The sequence below is a fragment of the Lampetra fluviatilis genome, chromosome 15 (genome assembly GCF_964198595.1).
Source record: "Lampetra fluviatilis chromosome 15, kcLamFluv1.1, whole genome shotgun sequence".
Lineage (NCBI taxonomy): Eukaryota > Metazoa > Chordata > Hyperoartia > Petromyzontiformes > Petromyzontidae > Lampetra > Lampetra fluviatilis.
Genome location: NC_136289.1, coordinates 9,666,599 through 9,684,607, shown reverse-complemented (window position 1 = coordinate 9,684,607; position 18,009 = coordinate 9,666,599). Strand labels below are relative to the sequence as shown.

Genomic DNA, 18,009 nt, shown 5'->3' with positions numbered 1-18,009 from the left:
GTCGTGTTTAATTGCATGACGTGGAGGAGGGGGGGGGGTGTGCAGCCAAAGGAGAGGGAAGGCATCGAAGAGAGGACGTCCACCACATTGACCGAGCGGTGTGCAGGTGCTGGACGGTTGTAGATGGTGACAGCTTGGAGCTCCCGTCGTCCGGCGGTGGATTGATCGCGTGTGATAATAACGACGATCAATGACGATGGGCTGCTTGCCCCCCCCCCACCCCCACGACCGTTGTTTTTTAACTCGCAACGCCTCCGATTGCGGGTCGAGACGTCTGCCACTGCGGTGATGTGATCATCGCGACGCGAGTCTGCGATGGATCGTCCTGAGCGAGAGAGGAATCTGCTCCGTTCAGATCTCCGCGCCGAAGTTCACAACTACGATGCCCACCTTTGCACCCCCCGCTCCAAACCCCACCCTCCCTGCTCGCTCTATCGTGCCGAAATCCTCTTTCTCGCCGGGTGCGCAATGGGCAATGAGTCTGCATATGGCGCTCGTGACCTGGCCAACAGTGGCTGCAGCGGTTAAAGGAGGTTAACGTCGCCCGACAGATTTGTTTTTGTCCATCTCGTTTGACGAACGACCGCCACGTGGCAGCCGCCGCATTTGGCGGCTTTAATGATTCGTTAACCTTTACATTTTTTTCTTTAATTTTTCTCATCACCTTTGAAACAATATTTTTTAGCTTTTCGCATTTCATTCACGAAATTAAAGTCTAAGGCAGAGGGACCGTGGAGCCACGATGACAAATGGTGGTTTCTTGGATGAGCGATTTGCCGTTCAGACCGTTTGCAAACAAGAGATGGGAGCGATAAGGGGAGGGGGTAACCCCGGTATTGGAAACAGTGAAGGCGTGCATGTCCAGGTTATGAAATATTAATTATCTTTTTTATGGTGCAGGGCTCATTAATCTAATATCCACTCAGACTTGTAATGGCTTTCTGTCCTTCGCACAAAAAATAATCTTAATGAGATTTGGGGACCTGTTAATGCAGCCTGCACCACGCGTTACTTGCGTATCGCGTGAAGAATTATTTTTTTGGGTTATTTAAGACGCCCTGTGAAAAATGGACTCGGTGACTTTTAAAACGATGCTCGGTAAATACACACGAGTTGATCTTCGGCTGCCGCATGAATTATTGTGAATCGGAGGAGAGACCCTCCCGTGCATGCTTAATGCGAGCAGCAACAGCGTTGAGCGGAGGCACAACCGCAGACTGCTCGTTGCTTTATTAAAGTTTAGGTCAAAGCGACTTCCTGCGCAAATGAGCATCGTCACGGGAATGTTCGTATCCTGCTTACAGCCGTGAGCCAGCTATAGACATTCTCCATCTTTATAGCGGGGGTGAGAATGTACAAGACAACTACTGGTGACTTCGCCCACAATGTGACACTTATTTGGCTGACCCCGGAGGGACGACGAACTCCAAAACCGCGATTCGAATTCGCAACCTTCTTTATTGCAACACTCCAAATGCTGAGCTGCTTGCTCTACCACCGAGCCGCCAGTGTATCTGACCCAATGAAATCATCAAAGGAATATCGATCGATGGCGAAACGTAGTTTAAATCTGCTGCCGTAAATAACAATGCCGATGCATCTCTCCGGGCATGGCAGCTAATGGCTGTGTGGTCACGTTTCGCGAACGCTACTTTCACGATGTCCTCCGCGCGCCCGGCTCCACGGACAAACGTGGCAGTGATTCCCACCACGTGGCCCACGCGGCAGGGTCGTTACCGGCCTCCCGTTAAAGATTGGCAGTAATAATCATAATACATATTTTCGGTTATTTAGCGTCTTTCATAAAATCTCGAGGAATGGAGCCGAGCGCACCGAGGGGGATTTGAAAACAACAACGACGACAACTAGGTTCGAGCTCAAGTTTATTTTTCTCGAAGTGAATTCATTGGCTATGTTGAATCGTGAAAAATATCGTCAGCCTTCCGTCACACAGTCTACGAAGCTTAGCTTAGGTGTCCAAAAGAACCTCTGAGTTTTTTTCCCTTCTCATACAAATGCAATATTAATCATATTTAATGGGCAATTAGTATTATATGTATAAGACCAATAAGTAGGCTGTAGAATTCAGGCCCTTGGCTGAATCGGAGGGCACTTGCCTTGAATTGGCGGGTGCATCGCTGTCAATATTAATCTGTTTTGGCCGTCACGCCATTCCTGCGCCGTATTTCTGCCATCACCCTTCAATTAATTTTTCCTGGCCCAACTGACAACTTATAACATGCTGAGGCCGTGAGATGTCCATCCTCTGCGGAGATTCTTAAAGTTAAAAAATGAATCCAATTAAATTCCGAGCGATAAATGCGCGCGAGCCAAAGGCTTGCTTTGATAATGCTTCACAGCTTTTTAGAATTTTACATCTTTATATTTTTTCAAGCTCAATCACAATTCAACTGCTCGCTTCTCCATTTAAAGGATGGCAGCATGGGCTTATTGGATTTAGGTTTGTCAGTGGTCCTCCGTGAGGCTCGCTGCGTCCGAGTGGCTGAGCTTAATTAAAACGACGAGCCGGTGTCCTTGGCCACAACTGACTCTCGCGTCCAGCGGCATTCACGGGCTGCGCCGATTCTTCTTTGACGCTTAACAGTGGCCACGGTAATCGGTGAGCGTCCACGATATTCTCACGCCCGTGCTTATTGGGGCCCCTTCGCCAGCCTGCTGTAGACGTGAATAACAGATTCGTTGATGGTATTAACTTTTTTTTTTGCGATTGCTACCGTGTGGGAATGAAAGATCTCGACGTTTTGGCCGGCCGGATGATCTTGAGAGATATCGCAGATGGTGAGGTCACCCCTAAACGACTGCAGTGGCCACGAGTTCTCTTGAAACTGCCATGCTGAGATGAATTATCGTCGCGGTGGCGAAATGTTAACTCTCTCGCCTGGCATGTAGGAGGGCGTGGGTTCGATCCCGACCTTGATGCCTATAGATTTGAAGTTTTCATGTTCTCCCATTGGTCGTGTGGAATTTTTCTCCAGGTCCTTCGGTTTTTCCCTCCACATTTAGAAACATGCGTTTAGATAAACCACTTCGTTGAGCTTATCATTTGTGGCGAGGTTGCTTCTGGAAAAGAGCGTTATAGCTCAGTGGGCCTTACCTGGTTGAGTATTTTCCACTAAAAACCCGAGCCACATTAGGACCATGCCGAGCCAACCTGTCACGCTTCAGAAGGGCACAAGCCGAGCTATGCCGCTGACACGCAACGTACGATACAAGACGTGCGTAGATGACGCAACGGCACTGCGTCCTCGCAGTGTTACGATTGAACACGCTGTTCGCCCCACCCCTGGCCCTGTTTGGCCCCAGGCCATATTCAGATTGGCACGGTTGGCTACGTTACGGTTGCGACAGAAGTTCAACATGCATACGTTGTGAGGCCAGCGCTGTAGCTGGTGAAAAATTACTCGGATGTCCCGGTCGATTACGGAAGCAGTAACATTCCACGGGGGGGGGGGGGGGGGTACGCCTCCACTTTTGCAAAAGAGGCGAAGGAAAACCGACACATCACCTGTTGGCCCGGCGTCGGGCCGACCGATCGCGACGGAGCGGCGGGGCGCGGTCGCGACGACGCGTGGCAGGGGTCGGTTTGCTCCCTTTTCTGAAACCGCGTCGCCCGTTTTGCTGTTGCAGGGAGGCGGTGGATAAGGGAAGCCGCACCGAGTGCCGCGGCCTCGACCACGCCGACCGGAGGAGGGACGCGGCACCCTCCCTCCTGTCGGAGCCTCTGCCCGACGGCAAGAGAGGTGCGTCTCGCGGTGGGGGAGCCCCGGCGGGGTTAGTGGTGGAGAGCGGCACTCGATTTGCAGACCTCGGCGAGCTGAGTAGAACCACTGCTGGGTGTTTGGCTCGCGACCTTGTGACCTGCAACACGAACAATGCTACTGGCGTGGCACTCGGGACTGCCGATTTTCTCCGACCAGTTCGCAGACCCCCCCCCCCCATGCGTACAACGAAGGCCAGGTGGTCACCCACGCAAGTGGCTAACCAGGCTCAGCGCTGCTTCGCTTGCGAGATGCAATCACCCCATCGGGGGTGCACGTTTGTGTTTACGGGCGGCAGATTTGCATCGCGCCGCAAAATTGAATGCCTTTTGAATTTATGCCCTCCCTTGGCAGCGGAGGTGCCACTATAATATTTATTGCACGGAACTTTCATTAATGATTAAGTTTGACATTTGCTTACACAACACGCTGCCATCTGTGCCACACGCGTCCTCTGTGCGTCTCATGGCACATGCACCGATTGCTTTAACAGGGTAAATGTTTAAATATTAATAATTGATGTCATCTTTATCTTCCTCTCCCCCACCCCACCTCCCCCCCTCCGCGCCATTTCTTTCCCTCTCCCCGCACTCCTTAAATGCCATCTTCCCTTCTCATCCTGTTCGTGTCTATCTCTCTCTCTCTCCCTCGCTCTCTCTCCCTCCTACTCTCTCTCTCTCTCTGATATCACGATCCTTCTCGCTGCACGTGTGCCCGCTATCCATTGGGCAGTGGTCATCGTACCAGTGATGGACAGCTCCGGTCACGTGGCCCTCGTGGTGCTGGTGAGTACGAACAGCTGATCGTTTTCCGCCGCCGCTCGCCAACCCACCGTGATACCATTTGAAACTTCACTGTGCCCTGCCCTCACTTCGGCCCGAACAAGGCCCTACAAACTCAACACCACCCCCCCGCACTAATCGAAGTGTGGCTGGCAACAGCACCTGCATCTGAATAATAGGGCACTTTGTCACTTGCGGCAATGGCTCTCAGCCCCGGTCACGGCAGTCTGCACTCCGCTTGAAAAGCTCCCCGCTGTGCCTCTCCAATTCTCGGTTCCAAGGTAAATTCGGTACGGGAATGTCAGCCGAGCTCCTCGGCTAGACCGCACGCTGCGAGTGTGACGATTCATCCCACGCGCCTGCCAAGCGCCATCCCCCCCCCATCACCACGAGTTCAGGATCAATTTTGTGTGTGTTTCATTTGTCCAGTCCTCAAGTCAAATGTCAACTCAAAGCGATTTCCTGCTTAAATAAGCATTTAAGTGTCCATCTCCGGCGTGACAAGCCCTGAGCCAGGCGTGGAAATTCCACGTTCCTATGACAGGGACAGGTCTATCTATTGGACAACCACTGTCGACTTTCCCCGACAGCGTGGCACTCCTCTTAATAACCACGGAGAGACGATGGGCTCAGTCGATCCCCCCGAATAGGATTTGAATTCCCGACCTTCCCACCGCGAGCCCCGCACGCTCCACCGCTGGGCCACCGGGGCCAGATTCACTTCACTGCACGAGCCGCAATGCAGCATTGGCGTGGCGCAGCGCTCTACGTCCCGCGCTACGAACCCAGCAGCAACCCGAGTCTGGTTGTCACGCAAGGTTAACTAACGTCAGCGACGAGTGATATCTCAACCAGTCCTGCCCCCCCCCCCACACACACCCCCCCCCCCCATTCTTCACCAACCAGCACTGACCATTAGGGTGACTCTATTTTGCAAAGGGATGTACAAGCCAAAGTTGTTATTGGTTGCCACCGTCATCACTGACACAGCCTTACAACAGAACCAGTATGCTGTTAATGCCGACTCGTAATGGGAATGGTATGCTGTAAGGCGGTACGTTTAAATCATTTCCGTGCATGAATGTATAATTCAAAACCGTTTGCCAGCGCATTGCTGATTGAATGGAGGCCTCCCCACGGGTTCACCCGGTCATGGGAGTCGATTGACCATACTTCACCACGATGTTGAACTTGTTTTAAGGACCCGGATCGGGAAGCACATTCACTTAAGGTCTAAAGCTGCAATCGCCAGCGACACATCGTGTATAACGGTAGCAAGGTGCTTGGTTTCCTTTATCAACGTGTTCTTGAAACAAATACGAATTGGCACGCGTTTCCCCACGTGACAACTCAATTTGTTTGGCCGCGTCGGGTGGTGGAGGTGCGGTGAGTAGCTCCCATCGCTATTCGACTCACGCGATCTATGCCAACAGACGAATCGTGAATCACGGTCAGTGTGTCTGTGTGTGTTTTAGCGAAGGGGCGGTAGCGTAGTGGTTGGCGCGCTGCGCTACAAACCCCACAACCCAGATTCGATTCCCGCTCACGGCCCAACACCATTGACGTTTATTTGAACCAGTCTTGGGCCTCCCCTAGGTCGACTCAACCTGAAATGAGTCCCTGGCGTGGCGTGTAAACATCGCCACGAGGGAGACAAAGGCGGCCGGGCATGGTGCTGGCCAGCTAACAACACTTGCCCCAACAGTCTGTTAAGGCTATACGGGGAGAGGAAGCGGGGATGTTTGTATTTGACAGTATACATATACGTGAATGCAGTTAATTATTAAACGCAATCACATTCAACCAAATTCCACAAAACGTTACATCAGCCTGCTTTCAACAGTGCGTGGCCGGGACGCGTGACGGATCGGAACGTTCACGCAGCGCTGTCCCTTCCGCAGGTGCTCTGCGAACAGCTGTCGCCCATGGAAGACGCGTCGCTTTCGTTCCTGGAGAAGCACGTAAGCAACTTCCACCTCCTCCTCGTTCGGACGCGAACGGAAGATGCCGTAATCTCTCCTCGGTCGAAGCGTTCAGCTCGCCCTGCGCTCGGTGCGCTCGTGGTGCCTTTCTTGTTGTCCATCGCTGGCCGTGCATCGATTCCGCGTGAAGTACGCGGTCGTTTGACGACGGATTTTGATCTGAAACTTCAAAAGGAGTACTGTGGCGAGTGCCACTTCCCCGTGTTTCCGCATTTGACGGCGACAGTTTTGGATGTGTTTTGCCCGCGGAGTTGGCACGTGGATGATGACGAGGCCACACTCACAAGCTGTTCTGATGCAGTACGGCACACTTGTTCTTTCTCTAATGACCCAACAAATGTCAAACCCTTGCCAGCAACAAAGAGCTCTTTATTGGGTTATTACAGTACATCGTGCCTTTTTGGGGGGGCGGTTTAAAATCTCACGGATGTTGTTGTGGTGTGAGGGGTTCTCAGAATGGATTTGTAATTCAGAATTCACCAGTTTCATTCGATGCCATGGTGGCGAGATGTTAACCACCTCGCCTGGTATGCAGGAGTTCGTGGGTTCGATCCCGACTCTGACACCTGTATATTTGGAGTTTGCATGTCTCTCTCCCCGTGGTCACCTGGATTTTTCTCTGATTCCTCCGGTTTTTTTCTTCACATTTAAAATCACCACCACGTGTTCAGGGTTTTTGGCTGCTATAAATTTCCACGTGATAAGCCACTTCGTTGAGCTATCATTTATGGCCAGCTCATTTCCGAAAAAAGCTATGTAGCTTAGTGGACCTTACCTGTTAGAATAAAAAAAAGTTTAACCGTAGTTTAGTTTAGCTTTACCAAAGCCGGACAACTCAAAGGAGCTGAGTTTAGATTACAACATTGGTCCAAGTTTCTTAAATCTCCCCCACCGTCTCCTCTCCAACCAGCAGCGCCAATGGTTTACAGCACGGTTGTTCGGCAGATCGCGCGTGTGCTGTGGGGTAAAGTGTGGGCAACTCTGTTCAGTGTGGATGACCAGGAGAAGCCTCTCTAAAGTTCCGTTTTGTGAAGGCCCTTTTTGCTGCCGGCAGTGGTTTGAGCGAGAAATTTCAGGGCTGCCCCTTTCCATTTACACGTAATGTGTTCCACAGGTGCGTTCGTGCTCACATCCCCCCTTCCCAATGTGTCGATGGAATTAGTCGCTGAAAAGCCTACGTTCTGTGCGCCGTTGCGAAGGAGTCTGTCCGTCACGGGAGGTGACTGCTAATGTTGACGTCCGGTTAGATTTGCCGCTTTGCAATGTTCTTTCGGCCTTGCCGTCAATGACAAATTGACGACACCTTCAATGGGCTGAGTGGTGTCCAAGGAGAGTGAGTTGTTGTTGTTGTTGTCGTGCGGTTTTTTGTAGAGGGAGAGAAAAGAGCAAGAGCAACTTCAGAAGAATCGAACGTTGCGTTTTTAAACAGTCCATTATCACAATTTATCAGTCGGACCCTCGGGGGGGGGGGGGGGTCGGCGCCAGAGGTCAACGCATTTCAACGGTTGCTGCTCGTGTCTTGAAAGATTCACGCTCTCTCCGCTGTTGCACCTAATGACGAACGCACTTTTGTCCACGATCCATCCTAATGAGATCCTCGCATCTGTGCCGTGCCCCCTGCCTTTGTATTATTTTCCCACTTTATGTTTTTTTGCCGAGCCAATGTGGCTTAAGAAGAAAGCCGTGGGGGGCGGAGGGGGGGGTGTATTTCGCGATGCCCCTCCGTGCAGGCGTCGAACGCCGCTAATGAATGAGATGTTTTGCTTCGTTGTGCTCACGCACGCACTGCTTTGAAAATATGATTAATGGAACGCGCCAGCGTCATGTTTGTATTACCCCCCTTCCTCCTCCTCCACTTCGTCTGCTTGCGTGCTAATGAGCTGTTGATGATGCACTTATCGCGGGCACTGTTCAATGCTATAATTTGCTTCTATTACCGTATTCTCCAGATTATAAGACAACTGCAGAAAGTCACAAAAAAAACGCACTCAAAAACTTGCGTCCGATGCCTGATGCTATTTTATATTTGATGAGCGCCTGCAACTCATTGCGCTTAAACAAAGTTAGAAAACCCCTTCTGCAACGTTTTGCTCTCAAAAGACAGGGGTGGGTGGGGATGGGGAAATTGCATCTTATAATCTGAATATTAACGTAATTGTTATTATTGTTGTTATAATTCAGCATTACGAAACTAATCATTGCAGATTAAAAGTGCGCTGATGACAACGGGTTGCGTTTGCTCACGACATTTAAAGACTGACATACATCATGCACATGTACAGTCCTTTTGTCAATCCACTGCTGGATGAGGGTCTCTCCACACCGAGCGGGTCGCGGGGGGTTATTTGCCCATATTTCACCACGCTGGCTGGTTGGTGAAGGAAGGGAGCATAGTACAACAGTGAATGTTGCTGTACTACCCTCTGATGCCCAAAATATAGGCCCCCACCCCACAGCAAGCCTGTGTTTTGCGGATGGCGTCCGCCCATCCAATGACTATTCCTGCGTAGTTTCCAAGACGTGATGAGATTCTGAAAAGTCCAGGTGATTATCATGGAGGTTAAATATCTGTATGTATCTGCTAGCAATTAACCTCTTTTGTGCGTCGTTAACAAAAATACAATTTCTGATTTTATAGCATAAGATACGTGAGGTTGTCGTACAAGTTGAATAAAAAATGTTGTGAATGTTTTCTTCATTATGAATTTTAAAGAATATATATATATTTTTTGCAATTTCCCCATCAGATTGCCGTTTGCTACAATCGGATGGCCGCCGTTCCTCGCCCCTCGGCGCAGTCCCACAAGGGACTCCCTTGCACCCAGAATTCTCTGCCAAAAGCCAGACTGACCAATCGGTGCCAGGCAGTGGACGACAATGACTCGGCAGACCACAAGATCTTGCAGCTCTGCGGTGAGTTGACTCAACTGACTTATTAGCCTTTTGGGATCCTGCGTTTGGCAGTGATGCACACGCAGAATTAAACACATTGATCAATAATACCGCCCCCTTCAAAGAGGATAAAAAACGTAATATGGAATATTTATGACATGTTGGGCAATCGCTCTTCTTCGTGGCAGAGAGAGAGATAATCTGCTATGAAAAATGTTTTGTATACAAACACATTACACTTTTTTTTGTAGAGCAAAATGCGTAACAACGTATCTAAACAGACCTCCTATCTGTCTCTTCACACACAAAATAAAGCAGCTTGCATTAATCGGCCTATTGGCTTCCCAGACAAATATCATCCAGCAACATTTGTTAAAGGCAGCGAACTCTCATTGACCACTTTTGACCATCTGGATCTCATTGCCAGAGTTCAGGATTGTTGAACAAATGCTGCAGGTCTGCCGTGCGCTCTCTGCTAGAGAACTCCGTCTAAATGATTGGGACCTGTTCAACGCAAAAAAAACTAACTGTGTCGTACACAAACGCTCTTGAGCGTTGTTGCGCAGTGTTATGGGTGATAGATGAAGTATATATACAAGCAGACCTCCGTTCAGTGTCTGAATATGAATACGTTCTCTTTTAGTCATCGGCCTATTGGCAGACTGATCGTCAGTCGTAGCGCTAAAATATACAAACGCAGAGTATTTGTCTGCTAAACATGTCCACGTGATTAAGCCACTTCGTCGAGATATAATTTGTGACCGAGTCGCTTCTGAAAAAGAGCTGTACAGCTCAGTGGGCCTTACCTGGTAAAAATTAACCCGTAAAAACAAAGTTTTTCACTATAAATCCTTTATATGCGTGGCGGCTAGAGTCCTCTCGTCCTCTGGCTTGAGATGGCTGCCACCTATGGGTCAGATGATTGCCTGCCACCATTAAGCAATTGGTAATGAAATATAATTTATTTTTTCCTAAAAAGTGTAACATTTTGGAAAAAAATTTTTCACGAAAATGTATTGTCACGCACAACGAGTCTGTGTGCAAAATGTCAGCTCGATTGGATCACGGGAAGTGGGTTAAAAAACGACCGAAAGATTTGCATGGTCGTAAGCGCGCAAGCAAGCAAGCAATTGAACTTAATATAAATGATTTAAAAATAAGAAAAACGTTGTTGAAATAGTTTCATGTCATTTGGGCCTGCGGGGGGCGGGGGGAGGCGGGGGGTGTGCTTATTACAACCCAAGTGCCGTCATAGAGCTCTTAAAATATGCACCACACACGTGACTGTGTTTCCACTCGAGATACGCAGGGAACCACTGAAATGCCCTTCAGCATTTTGGATCTCGTCAGTGATGAACAGCTGTGCTGGGACTAAACAACAGCCAAAAATAATGAAAACGTAGAAACCCTGCCACACGTTCCCAACCGAAAAGACAAACAATTGCAATGTTCGTCCAGTCGTTTGACGCAGTGAAACTGACCAGGGCTTCATATTTTGTGAGTAGCTGGTAGATAGTGCGTAAAGATCGGCACTGGGGAGACAAAGGTGGCCGGGTGTGGTGCTGGCCGCACTACCCCCTCGTGTGCCACTCCGGCCTTCATTGGCGATCGCTATACCAGGCAAAGATTCCCCCATGTAGCCTTGGACAGACTTTTTTGGGGAAAGTTTTGTTTAGCGAGCGCCTATGAAGGCTGGCAAGGCACACGAGGGGGTGTGGGTATACAACATCACGCCTGGCCGCCTTTGTCTCCCCAGTGCCAGTATTTTGTACACAGTATTTTGTACACAGTATTTTGTACACATCACACCAGGTACTCATCTAAGGGTTGAGCCGACATTGGGGAGGCCCAGGACCGTTTCGGATAATTCTCACCGATGTTGGCCGCGAGCGGGAATCGAACTCGGGTCCGCCGGGGTTCTCACCGCTAACCGCTACACCACCGCTCCGCTCCCCACACCGAGCTAAGACAAAGGCGCGGACACGCAGGCAACATGAGCGTATCGCAAGTGAGGTGTCGGCGGAGGTGTGTCTCGGACACGGTCAACGTCTTTCTGAATCGACTCCACGGGCAGGTGGGGGGGGCGGCAGTTGGCACGGGGGCCACGTCTCGGTCGGGAACCTCTCTGAGCGACGGAGAGTGACGGGGGGAGGAAGGGGAGAGAGGTGGTGGAGGGGTGGAGAACAGAGAGGGTCAGCAGATGCAAGCAGGGGAGGGGGTGACAGCACCTTTAGCAAACTCCCCCCCCCACCCCCCCTAGGTGGGATATTAATTACCCGGGAGCTGTAGCAGCTTTGCAGATGCCGACACCGCAAATGTCAGTTCGGGCGCTCGGGGGAGAGGTGTCTGCGTGTGTGTAGATCAGGTGATAAGGACCTGCTAGTGGGGAGGCACCCTATCGCGTGTGCCATCTAAATAACAAAGCTTCTGTCCGTGGATGTGAAGGCTTTGCCCAGGGCTCATTACGCATTCCGTGGAGTGGCCCATGGTCGCTCAAGTATTTTTTTTCGTGTGTGGCGTTGTTTGTTTTGGTTTATTCATGCACGCACCACCCTCCCACAAACAAACACTCGCGCGGGCACACAAAGACAAAGATCCCCCGTATAGCCTTAACAGACTCTTGGGGCAAGTGCTGTTAGGGAGCACCTATGAAGGTCGGAACGGGACACGGGAGGGTGGGTGGCCAGCACCACGCCTGACCGCCTTTGTCTCCCTAGTGGCGATGTTTACTACACACTGCACAAGCTACTCATTTGAGGCTGAGTCGACCTAGGGGATGCCCAGGACCGGTTCAGATAATCGTCACTGGTGTTTGCCGTGAATATAACACGAATCAAAGGGTTCGCAGCACAGCGCAGCGCTAATCGCTGCACCACCGCTCCCCATAACAACAACAACAACCGCCATTCGCCACTAAGTGGCGGTGACGTCAACACGACGCTTGTGCCAGGCTGTGTGCACCTTGAGGCCACCTGAAGTGTCGAACGCCCGCTGACAGGAGGTCACGGGGCAGACCCAGGTGCCACGGGTCGACTGACTAAGATGACTGCTCCACACACACACAAACACACACACACACAACACACACACACAACACACACACACATCCACACTGCCCGTTGCCTCCAAAGGTTTAAAATGTCACCGCATCTGAAATTGTGATATTATTTATTCATGTATTGATTTCTTATTTATTTTCTTGCGTTGTATTCATTTATTTATTATGTAAGGCTCTAAAGCGGTGCATTTTAACGTAACTTTGCATCGGCAAAAAGAGAGAGGGGGCCCAACTTTTGGAGTGCCTCGCCACTGTTGATTTTATGCTGGTTGAATGAGTCTGTTAAATACCTTTTTTTAATTAAATTGTCTTTTAATGTATTTTGTTAAGCAGTTTCAAAGTCTCAAAATCAATTGTCGATCGGCCATCTGAATTTTTTATTGCATTATATTTTTCCTTTCCTAGCTGTTCTTTTTAAATATATTATTTGGTTGGCGAGGCGATGTTTTAAACATATTGCCCATTAAAAATATATATTCTAAGATTCATACGTATGTAAAAAATAAAACGTTATTTTACATTCCTGTGATCCAGGTAACACTTTAACAAATGTCACACAGGAAAATTAGGTGGTGAGGAGAACTCATTAAAAACCAGCAAACAACACCTGACAAGATATAAAATAAAATAAATTATGAGAATGCATCACAAATCTCCCAACAGTTCCATTAGGTTTCAGTGGCATAATATCTGATAAGTATGTTTTCCTCATTCTTTTCTTTCCCTCTCGGTGCAGTGGTAATTACGGCACGTGTCGGATGGAGAGATGCGCTGAGGGGCATTACCGACTCCAACATCGAGTCGCCTTTGATGGGGCTAATCTAAGGGGGCCACAAGCGTTTTCAGGCTTTTCCGTGGCACATTAGCGGAGCCTGGAGGATGCTGACATTAAAATGGCTTTTCTTGTCACCTTTTGTGAGACTGTGCCTGCGCTCGACGTGTCGAAGATAATACAAGCTCGTCAGCCCAGAAGCCACTTATGCATATGAATGGCAACGTTCGATACGGCACTCTGCGAATGGGAGACTATATTTCAGTGATATAAATAATAATGATGCAAAATTCGAAGTGGCTCAGGAGCACGTCCTACTTTAGTAGTTTAATGCCAACGATGAAATATTAAACCACACGAATTACGGGGGAATGGTAAACACATGAATATTGAGATGCATTTTTTGTTTGCATGGAATGTTAAGTGCAGTTGCAAGATAACTTTTTTGTTCGATTTTTTTTGGGGGGGGGAGGGCGGGGGGTTGGATTTGGTGGAGTTGTTTGCACACTGCGCTATGTACCTGGTAACCTGAGTTCGATTCCTGGCCACCGCTAACATCGGTAGCGCGTTATATATGAAGCAGTCATAGGTACCCCCCTTTCACCAACCTACACTGACCATTACGGTGAAGTATGGTCAAGTGACCTCCATGACCAACAAAGCATGGGGGGGGGAGGGGGGGGGGTCCTTCGTCCAGAAGTGGATTGGTAATGACTGAAAAATACTTGCGATATATTCGTACATAACAAGGGGTAAATATGTTTAGGCATTGAAGGTATGCGCCGTTATTCTGCTTAATAACAGCCATCTTTAACACCAGTTTAAGTAAAAGAATTAGCTGATGAACATCAAACTTCTAAATAGGTCTCACACTTTATTGGCGCAACTTTATTTAGGGTCATATTTATGCGGTATGTAGATCATCACATCTCATGGAAGCCTGGAGTTAATTTTAGCCGAAGCTGTCTTTGTCGGCGAAAAATATTTCTTCACACGGCCCATCACATCCAGTATACCTTGCGCTATGGCTGTGGCTACTAGTTGCACGCTGACTTCAGTCTACCAGCGACGCAGAAGTTATTGGGAAAGTCGTGCATACAAATATTGGGGGGGAGGGGGGGCAGGTGTGACGCATGGTACGTCCCCCCCCCCAAAGAGAAATTTAACTTTTCGTATGAATAATCCTGCAGTTGTGTGACTTTCAAGGGATCAGTTTTTTCGATCAAATCCAAGGCGTCCAGTTTGTCAACATGCATCACCTGACGCCTTCACGTTTCATGGCTCCCATGTCTGTCTGCTAACCTTTAGAAGCGAGCACATGGGCAGACCCTGAATGCATTATTCTTGGCACTGTTCAGTCTGTCTTTCATTACTTTACCAATTACATGGATATTGGTTGATGCTGTAGATGACATTAAGGGATAAAGGATTAGTTGGCAGTCATTGCACCTGTTGCCTCTTCTGTCTGGACAATTTTATTATAACGCTGAGGATGAGACAAATTGCTCTCACCTGCTTCTAAGTGTAAAGATGTATAACTGCTGGTGGAGACCTTGTGATGGATAAACAAAACGCAACGCACTCGTCAATAGCACTGTTGCCTTAAGAAGGCAAAGTACATAATAGGCGACATTTTGACCCAATGGTCCTTCTTCTCAGCACATTTAGAGGCCAGAACGCTCACCAGACGTCACCAGAGGTCATCTCTCTGCCCTCTTTAATGTGTAGAAAATGCGTATTTTACCGTGTAAAACTAAAACGAACGAACCGTTTTTGCCTATTTTTCGTTGTTCTGCGCAGGAAAGCGGTGGCGTTACTGCGTAAATATGTTTTTGCTGTTATGCTATATCGCTCTCCTCAATGTTATTTTGTTGTTTCGGATCGTACTGCTTGTTGCTTGCCGTGAAGTGGGACGTTTCGCTCCACGTGCCGGAAGCTTGAATTAATATCCTTAAGTAGCTCCCAGCACTTTGAGCGAAACGTCGGACATCATGCCACTGCTTCTGGATACCAGCCCCAGTGACCTGCCCTCACGGTACAGATATCCGTGATTCACTGTGTAACAAAAATGTTTTTGTTCCTGGGTAGTAAGTGTGTTATTTTCTAATTGCTTATGCTTCAAAAGCACAGAAAATGGCTATTGTTCCCCACAAACTTTTCTTTTGTGACCAGGACAGTAATATTTAAAAATGTACCTATTGTCAATGAGAAAACGTGGTGCGCATTTGTGTCATTCCCTCACGTAAAGTCCTGGTCACTAACGCAAAGTTTGTGGGGAATACTAGCCATTTTCTACACTTTCGAGGCATAAGCAATTCGAAAATAACACTTACTACCCAGGAAACAAAAATCGTGTTACATAGTTAACAAACATCAGGTGCGTGCAGTGTGCAGGGGGCCTCCGTGTGCATTTGGAAATTGATCATCACTAAGAGGCGGGACCGTGGAGGCATCGCGAGGACTGAAGTCTAGAAATTTTGGCCTAGAAAGTCCCAAGGCTTTGTGGCAGCAGTCTTCATTGCAAGGCCCGCAAGCCACTGGTGGCCTTTCGTGCGGCCCCTGCCGCACCCCGTCGTGCTGCTGTCAAACCCAGCGGTTTCAAATAGTCTGGCCACCCTCACACCGGTGATGTATGGTCGAATTTTTTTTGTTCAAATTTTTTTTCTTCTAAATTTTAAACGTCGATATTGTCCGGTTGTTATATTCATTACTTTTATAACCAGAAACACACTCATAAAATTGACTACCGCGCTTATAATTTAATGGTTTGCATTTCTGTTCGGCATACGTAACATCGTGCGTCTTCATCGCTGACATCTGCACATCTCTGTCGGGCTATTACGCCGCAGTTATACGATTACAATTTCCATTTATGTTGCATTTAAATGCAACTGCACTGTACAAAACAGTGCGGCACGTTCATCGTGGGGACAGAGAGGCATATATTTAATATATAAGTGTACAATAAAATAAAAAAGATTTCAGTCCGTTTTCACTCCACTGCTGGATGAATGGCTCCTCACGTAGTGTCAATAATGGGATGGTTGTACGAACCAAATTTCGCCTCGCTGGTCAATGCTGATTGGTGGGCGCAATGGACATAGAATTAGGAGCATAGCGGAGTTACAACAACAGTCCTCTGCGGCCCGTAACGCGGCCTATAACACCTGTTGCATGCACAGTGGGCAACCCATCAAAGCCCTGTCGTGGCTCAAATCCACGCTGAGCTTCGCGAACAGCAAAGCACAACCCCGGTGAAAGTGTAACGTTGGGCCAACGTTGGCTCGTGGTCGGAGCCGTCGGACCAGCGTTGGCGTGATGAATTCCTGAAGGTGGAACGAAGCGTCTTTCTGTTCCTTGGTGTGGTTTGGAAGTTCAATGTGGTGGTGTCGATGCTTTCTACTTTGGCTGCATCTCGTCCTGTTCTCTCTTCACAGGGGAACTTTATGACCTCGACGCGGCCTCCCTTCAGCTGAAGGTCATTCAGTTTGTAAGTACGCGTGCGACGGGAAGTTAAACCCAAAACACATCGACCTTGGCACAGATAGCACACCCATACCCAGCCGGGATGTCAATTCAACGCTTACATTTCGTGTTTTAAAGGGTGTTGTTGTTTTTTTTTAAATCTGTCTTGAAATTATTGCGATTATTTTTTATTCTAAAAAAAATCCAAAACACTTCGTCAGTAAAATGATGAGAACGCCTCATCGCAGCAGGAACATACGTGGAGGCTGGCAACGATCAGACTGGACGACACTTAAAGGTGTGCTGCTCACAAGCAGCTGGAAGGCGTGATCCCCTCCCGTGTCTTTCCTCTCACGCTGCGTGGCCACCACATTGTGTGCACCACGCTCTTGGTGGGGGCGAGAAATTGTCTCCCTCGCCTGCTGTAAAGAAGGTCGTCGTTTCGATCCCAAACCCCATGTATATTTGGAGTTTGCATGTTCTCCACGTGGTCAGAATGTATTTTTATCCGGGTCCTCCGGTTTTTTTCCTCCACATTTAGAATAAACGCGCGTTTAGAGCATTTGGCTGCTATAAATTTCCATACGAAAAGCCACTTTCGTTGAGCCATCATTTGTGGCTAGGTCGCTTCTGAAAAAGAGCTCCGTAGCTCAGTGGCCCTTACCCAGTAAAAAAAAATAAAAACATTGTTTAATCGTAGTTTAGTTTAGCTTTGCCAAAACCAGAGAGCTCAAATAAGCTGAATGTGTGGTCATGTTGATTGGATCAGAATGTGGCCGTGTCAACAAGCATGATTTTTTTTATTTCTCTGCTTACCACTCTGGAGGCGGGGGGGGCGGGGGCTTGCGAGGAGAACATGAAAAAAATGCTGAATATTTTGCGCAATCAATCCGCCTGCAAACATTACGCGTGTAATTTGAGCAAACAGAATGGTTGGTTGTCTAATGAGAACCAAATGAAAAGAGGTTAGTGGTGGAATAACAGAGGCGGATGTTTAATGTGCCTATTTCTTTTGGGATACGGAGTCGATGTGCCTTTGAGGCTTAAACAGATGTCTTAATATTAACATCAGAAATGCAATTATCCACTGCCGAGTAGGACCATATTACCCAGTTAGAAAACAATTATAATAATATGATGTTGCATTAAAATAGGTGGATCGAGCAAACACCTGTGTTATATATTATTCTGGTAAAAAGAAAAAACTAAATTCATAATTCAGTATTAGAATTCCACCAAAACAATGTAATATTTGTGCATCGATTGTCGTCACTTTGCT

At 48.4% G+C, this 18,009-nt stretch overlaps 1 protein-coding gene across 1 annotated transcript in view; it reads left to right on the top strand.

The window, feature by feature from the left end:
• Nucleotides 1-18,009, top strand: part of PDE2A (phosphodiesterase 2A) — a 232,187-nt gene that overhangs the window by 124,164 nt on the left and 90,014 nt on the right. Inside the window, exons 5-9 of the mRNA XM_078863181.1 lie at nt 3,649-3,761; nt 4,512-4,564; nt 6,463-6,522; nt 9,291-9,456; nt 16,703-16,755. Coding sequence (XP_078719307.1) covers nt 3,649-3,761; nt 4,512-4,564; nt 6,463-6,522; nt 9,291-9,456; nt 16,703-16,755 — 445 coding nt within the window. The remainder of the gene's footprint in view (nt 1-3,648; nt 3,762-4,511; nt 4,565-6,462; nt 6,523-9,290; nt 9,457-16,702; nt 16,756-18,009) is intronic.